Here is a 6,765-nt window from a genome sequence, read left to right as displayed (position 1 = left end):
GGCTGCAGGCGGGGAAGATCTACTACATCCTGCGCCAAAATGAGCTGGTGGACCTGTACATCCAGGTGTGGGCGCGGGTGTGGGCGAGCAGGTGAACTCACCCACCCACCCACCCTCCATCCCACAGTGAGCACCTGCTGTATGCTTGGGAGCTGGATCTTTTCCCTCTGCCCCTGGCTCGTTTAGTCTTCCCCGTCCCCAGCACCACTGACAACGATCTGAGCCCCTGAGGCAAGGAAGTGATTCCTTAGAGTGCCCCCGCTCTGCGCTGGCACACAGCAAGTGCTCAATAAGTGCTCACGTGACCCGCCTCTCACCCACACCCGGAAGACCTTGCTTCAGCAGCAGTTGGTCGTGCACTGGCAATGCGTTAATCACAGATGCTGTGTCCCCAGCATCACGTGCTCTGGAGCACTGTGTGTGGCCCTGGGGTTGGTGCTGAGTGCCCTGTGTCCTTCCTCTGAGCTGGGAATCTGGCTGAGAGGAGGCAGGACTTCCATGTAGGGTCCTGAGGGGGCCTGGGCAGCAGCAGGCTGGGAGGGGCCTGGTGCCCACCTGGAGGACGGGTGGAGGTGACCAGTGGACACAGAGGCTCCAGGCAGCCTAGAAGCTGCACACAGCTGGCTCTGGCTGGCCTCCAGCAGGGACTAAAGCTCTCACCCACTCTGGGCACCTGTGGGGCACCTACCATAGGCCCAGTGGTGTTGGGGGCAGGAACTTGGCTCTGTCACTGTCTGTGGGGCTGAACTGGCTGCCAAGGCCAGTCCATCCTCTGAGGCTCAGGAGCTGGAGGCGGGCAGGGGATGATGGGCACACGGGTCCCTGGCAGCATGTCCGCCTGTGCGTGGTGGAGGCCAGGCTGGGCCATGAGTTGGGGGTGCTTGGGGAAGGCTGGGGCTCTGGGTGTGATGCACGCCCAGACCCCAGACAGTGCCCCTGTGTGAAGGTGGCACAGAACGCGGCCCTGTACACGGGGGATCCCAACCTGGGGCTGGAGCTTTTCGAGGCGGCTGGAGACATCTTCTTCAACGGGACCTGGGAGCGGGAGAAAGCCGTGTCCTTCTACCGGGTAAGCGGATACCACCGTGCCCTTGGGGTGGAACACCAGGTGCCCCAGAGCCGCCCTGGGTCGACAGTGGGTCTCCACCAGGCAGATGAGCAACTGAGGCTCAGAGAGGCGCGAGGATGTGCTGGAGAACACACAGCCCATTGGGGGGCCTGGGTGTCTTCCTTCCTCTATCCCCAGAGCTGGGGAGCAGCCTGGCCCAGTGCACAGCTGGGTCCTGCCATGAAGGCCAGGACAGGTGGGCTCCCCAGCTCCAGTGTGGACAGGCAGTGCCTCTGAGCATCCTTTCTCTTGGGTCCAGGCACCTGCAGACCCACAGGGGTAAGGGCACTGCCTGTGTGGGCTAAGGGGGGCGCTGCAGCAGCCCGAGCCCTGGCTCTGTGTGGACAGGACCGGGCGCTGCCCCTAGCCGTAACCATGGGCAATCAGGAGGCGGAGCTGCGGCTGTGTAACAAGCTGGTGGCTCTGCTGGCCGCACTGGAGGTGCCGCAGGAGGGCCTGGAGTTCGCCCATGAGGCTGTGGAGCTCAGCATCACCCTGGGTAAGCTGAGCCGCAGGCCTCCCGTCCTGTCCGGGTCCAGGATGAGGTCCAGGCTGTCTCTGAGGCCAAGCAAAGCTCTCTGCGGCCTCCCTGCCCTGCCCTGGCTGATGGCCCAGGTCCGCAGGGCTGCCCCGCACCCCGCCTCTCTCCCTGCTCATGCTGGGCTGAGTCTCTGCTGGATGGTCCCTTCCTGCTGTCCCTTCCGGCCCTCAGCAGTCGTCACTGCCCTCTGCTTCCCGTCCCTTGCGCTGGCCTCCCTGTGTCCTGCAGAGCCCTGCTCTGTGGGGACCTCTCTGCCCCCAGGAGGGCCCCCAAGTCTGGGCTTGGCTCTGCCCACAGCCTCCACACCCCGGTCCTGGGGGCAGGATGAGGGACCACTGAGTCTGGCAGGGAGGGCCTGGGGGTCCTACCGGAAGTGACGACACCCAGGTAGGGCCGCTGTTTGGCCTGCAGGCTGGCCAGAGCCAGGGAAGAGACCAGTCCTATGCCTTTTGGGGTCCTAGTAAAGAACCATGATGGAAGGCACCCCAAGTGGGTGGCTTCGTGCAGGCATAGAGCCGAGTCTTTTCAACGCCAAGGTAGGAGGGGAGCAGGCAGATGGCCTCTCTTTACACATTGGAAAGAGAGGCTCAGGGGCAGGACGTGGCTCACCCCTGCACCCTGCCTGCCCGAGGACCGTGTCCCCACACCCACCCTCTGCCCCCGCCCCAGGTGACCAGCTGAACGAGCGCGTGGCCTACCACCGGCTGGCCGCCCTGCACCACCAGCTGGGCCACTGCGAGCTGGCCGAGCACTTCTACCTGAAGGCACTGTCGCTGTGCCACTCGCCACTGGAGTTCGAGGAGGAGGCGCTATACTACGTGAAGGTGTACCTGGCGCTGGGCGACATCATCTTCTATGAGCTGAAGGTGGGCGGCAGCCTGTGGCATGCAGGACAGACGGGGAGCTGGGGTCGGGGTCCCCTGGAGGAGCTCATGCCGGAGTGCGCCTCGACAGTGAGGAGTTACAGCGGGGTGTGGCGGGGAGAAGGGTCTCGAGGGCACCACTGTCCCCTGAGAGCACAGTGTGAGCTCCAAGCACCCCTGCTCCCACAGTCCCCCTGAAGTCCCCAGACACTGGGTCTGCAGGTGACCGCGTGGGGCACCAGGGATGCTATCAGCCTGCTTTGCAGAGAGTGAACTGCGGCTCAGGGGAGCAGGGCCACGCACCCGGGCTGAATCCTGGTGTGGCCAGCACTTCGGGGCCAGGGGCTGGTCCCCTTCTCCATCTGCACCCCAGCCCCGCAGTGCCACTGCTGATGAGGACCTGGAGGTGTCTTCCACCATCCCCCCGCACAGCACAGGTGCCCTGGTTAGGGAGGCAGAGGGGCCACAGCCGGGCCAGGCTCTGTCCTGACACCTAGTGGTCAGACTGGTCCCTTCAGCCTCCACAGCAGCTGTGCTCACAGTGCCCATTGCACCCACGTGCCCGGGGCCTCGTCCCTCCATGGCCACACCCGCCACCCACTCTGCCCCCCTGGGAGGAAGGAAAGGGCCAGGCTGCTGCTGGGAGCCGAGGTCAGGCCAGGCGGGATGGGTCAAGGCCAGGAGATCCCGCTGCTTCTTTCTGGGGGCCTCACCACATCCGGCCCGGCCCGGCCCTTGACCCGCTCAGGGCAGAGGTGTGCCTAAATGGGGACAGGGTCATGGGAACGCTGGACACCTGGGTCTAGCAGTCACCTTCAGTCTGCACGTGGCTTGCTGTAGCCGGGTGAGCGAAGCGGGTGTGTGTGTGCTGGTGTGAACGGAGCTGGTACACGCCCATGCACACACAGGCACACACAGTGCACACTTTGGCCGGTTCCCGCCCGTGTGGGTGGGAGTCGCCTCCTCCAGGAGGCCCTGCCCCTCCCAACTGAGCTGAGCCTCGTGCCTCTGCCACCCTGTGCTGTGGCCTGGCCTCCACACGCAGTCAGTCTGTGGTCCCTGCTCACTCCAGTCCCCCAGAAGCCGGGGTGGGGGGGTCACTGCCTGCTACATGTTTTCCCATCCTGGGTCCTCGGGGCAGGACACAGATGAGCTGGGGCCCTGCACAGTGTCCTTGGCCTGTGGTGCAGTGGAGAGATTGGGTCTCCTGGGAAAGGGGCCCCGCGCCCTCCCACTGTCCAAGCCGCCTCTCCCCGCCCAGGACCCCTTCGATGCGGCCGGGTATTACCAGCTGGCGCTGGCAGCGGCCATGGACCTGGGCCACAAGAAGGCACAGCTGAAGCTCTACACGCAGCTGGCCACCATCTACCACCACTTCCTGGTGGACCGCGAGATGTCTCTCTTCTTCTACCAGAGAGCCAGGACCTTGGCCTCCGAGCTCAATGGCCGCAGGCCCGGCCTGGCTCCCCTGCGCTTCTGGGCCCGTGCGCCCTGGCTGGTCCCGGGGCCCCCACCCTGAGGGGAGGGTGGAGGGCGATAAATGCATTTTCAGTAGCTCCGTCTGCTGCTCCGCTGCGCAGGCGCTCGGCTGCCCTCACCCTCCCGGTCCACCGTGCCGGTCTCCACGCCTTCTCTCCTCCCGTCCTCCCTTCCTTTCCCAGTGATCAGGAGCCTTTGCACTGAGCCACGTACCCCCCATTTTACTGTGATACAGGGCCTCATTAAGTCTCCAAGTTGCCCAGGCTCAGCTTCACGTTGCAGTCCTCCTGCCTCAGCCTCCCAGAGCGCTGAGGTGACAGGCATTACAAGAGGTGAAGTCCACACAGCGGGCCGTTCACCTCTGTCGGATGCCAAACATCCATCTCCACAGAGGCGGCCTCCCATGCCTCACCCTCCTCCCCTAGCCCCCTTAATAGGGAAACCAAGGCCTGGAGATGGTGGACCTTGGGGACGCACCGTCCTGAGGCGGGCTGGGCGCCCCTTCAGTGGAGCTGCAGAGGCAGGGAAAGCAGGAGCCCCAGGGTCTAGTGCGTGTTGCCAGCCTCCCACCAGGGGGCAGCAGAGAGCTGCCTGGCAGTGTGCACCCCCACCACGCAGGGCTGTCAGCTGAGCCTGGCCTGGGACGGTGGTGGTGGGAGGATGGGACCCGTCCTGCAGTGAGAAGGAAGTCACGCTCCTGCCAGGTCCCACAGGCCTGGAGCCCGACTCCGAGAGGTGTCCACTCACAGCTGCAACGCACGAGGGCCTGAACCCTCCTCACCACAGGGAAAGAAGCAGCAGGCAGGAGCCGTGTGAGGTGCAATGCAATGGGGGAGGGGGGCGGCACAGGGACCCCCTGCACAGGGGAGGCCTTGACTGCCATGTGTGTGTCCCCTGTGTCCAGGGCTGCGGGCAGCAGAATCGGTCACAGCTGCACAGTGGTGGACCTGGGCACAGCAGGAAGCGGGGCGGGTGTGGCACTGCCCCGTGGGCCTCTGCGGCTGTGTACGGTGCTGTGCTGTGCCGGGCCGGCTGGCGGGCAGAGCCCAGCTCACCAGAGAAGATGGGGGCATGGTGCTGCCCCAGGACAGTTGACCCTCTCACGGTGTGGGGCCTGCCCGGGTCACTCCTGTACCTGGCACACGGCGGTGAGGACTTCAGTCCACTGCTGGCCCTGAGGGAGCCTGGCCTGGTCGGGACACCAGTCCTCGGTATTGGGGATCCAAGCCAGAGCACTCACACAGCTGCCTCTCGGCCCTTTTTATTTTTTATTTTGAGGCAGAACCTTACTAAGTGTCTGCATTGCCCAGTCTGGGATCCAACTTGCGATTATGCCTCTGCCTCCCAAAGTGGTGCGATTACCAGTGCACTCTACTGGGGACCCCTGAAACATTGCCAGAGACCTCTGCAGTCGGCTCCAGTCTCCTGCCCAGTGTACAAAGATATGGGCCTGAGAAAAAAGCTAAAAGACAGAACTAAGGGAGACAGAAAGCCGGGGCCGGGAAGACCAGTGCCGATGCAACCGACAAAAGCGCTGGCCGGTCCAAGCCACTGATTTTTATTAGAAAACAATTGGGGTAGATTCGAGCTATGTGCTGTTTCTCTGGATATTAATGTAAATTGGGCTCTTAAAGGACAAGACAAAGCAGTCTCGGATTAGGAACAGAATAGGCAAAATACATGATTGCTATTAGAACATTGCCCTTCTAGTCAGAAGGTTTCAGTTGTGGGAACGGAATTTGGGTGCGAGTTACTCTGACCTCGGCACGGGCTTCGGCTGGACTCACTTCTCAAAATACGCCAACTGTGGGGTTCACACTTGGGCATCATCAAGACCACGGTCTCGCAGAGCACGTCCACGCCCAGAGAGAGAGTCCTTTAAGCGAGTGAGAGTCCAGCTTCCCCTAGGGAGAGACCTGCCTGCTGGCTCCTGTGAACTTGACTCCCCGTGGAGGGGGCCTGCGGGACCCGGGACCCCAGCTCCAGCAGCAGGGCGCTGAGCTCCAGGAGGGGGCCTGGCCCAGGTCCCAGCCCACTGACACTTGGTGACACTGGAGACCGGGGCCCTGGCTGTGGTCACAGAAGCTCCCAGAGCTCCAAGTACAGGCTTGGGCCAAGTACGCGGCACTTGCCATGAAGCACAGACAGGGCGAGGAAGGGGTGGAGGGGCAGAGCCGGGTGTTGCTCAGGGTCCCCCTGCACCTGAGCTGGGTGCCAGCTAGGCTGTCCCCAGGTGAGGGGCCCTGGGGCAGGTGTGTCCACTGGAGCCATCGTCACCTCCCAGCCCTGCCATCACCCAGCTGCCGCCCAGCCATCCACTCAGGCCAGACGGCCACCTCCAGGCCATGGCAGCAGGGAGGGCCGCTGCACGGGCCATGGTCAGAGGATACTGTGGACACCAAGGGGCCAGGTCCACAAGATGGCACTGTGACCCTGGCCTGCCCGGGACAGGGGCCTCCTGTGCGGAAAGGAGGCGGGGCTCCCAGGCTCTGGAGCAGGCACTGGGGACAGAGAAGGGAGCCCACAGAGGCCCTCGGCAGACAGGAGACACTTACCCCATCACACGCAGGCCGGGTGACAGTGTCCCTCAAGCCTGGCAAGGCCCCCACAGCTTCGGGCGAGCTGGGGATGCCAGGAGTGGCTCCCACCAGTCAGTACCACAGAGGGCCAGAAAAGGGTCATTATAGCCAGGTGTCCTGGTGCACACCTTTAATCCCAGCACTCAGGAGGCTGAGGCAGGGGGGCGGGCACGAGGTCCAGGCCCGCCTGGGTCG

The 6,765-nt window shown here is 63.8% G+C and overlaps 1 protein-coding gene across 1 annotated transcript in view; it reads left to right on the top strand.

Moving 5' to 3' along the window:
• Sh3tc1 (SH3 domain and tetratricopeptide repeats 1) overlaps window positions 1-6,725 on the top strand; it is a 26,634-nt gene extending 19,909 nt beyond the window's left edge. The window contains exons 15-18 of the mRNA XM_033758785.1: window positions 947-1,069; window positions 1,457-1,607; window positions 2,319-2,515; window positions 3,774-6,725. Coding sequence (XP_033614676.1) covers window positions 947-1,069; window positions 1,457-1,607; window positions 2,319-2,515; window positions 3,774-4,031 — 729 coding nt within the window. The 3' untranslated portion in view covers window positions 4,032-6,725. The remainder of the gene's footprint in view (window positions 1-946; window positions 1,070-1,456; window positions 1,608-2,318; window positions 2,516-3,773) is intronic.
• The last annotated feature ends 40 nt before the right edge of the window (window positions 6,726-6,765 follow it).

Source organism: Fukomys damarensis, unplaced genomic scaffold, assembly GCF_012274545.1.
Source record: "Fukomys damarensis isolate Sample0158 unplaced genomic scaffold, DMR_v1.0_HiC HiC_scaffold_35, whole genome shotgun sequence".
Lineage (NCBI taxonomy): Eukaryota > Metazoa > Chordata > Mammalia > Rodentia > Bathyergidae > Fukomys > Fukomys damarensis.
The sequence above is the reverse complement of the archived record's forward strand: the minus strand, read 5'-3'. Positions and strand labels throughout refer to the sequence as shown.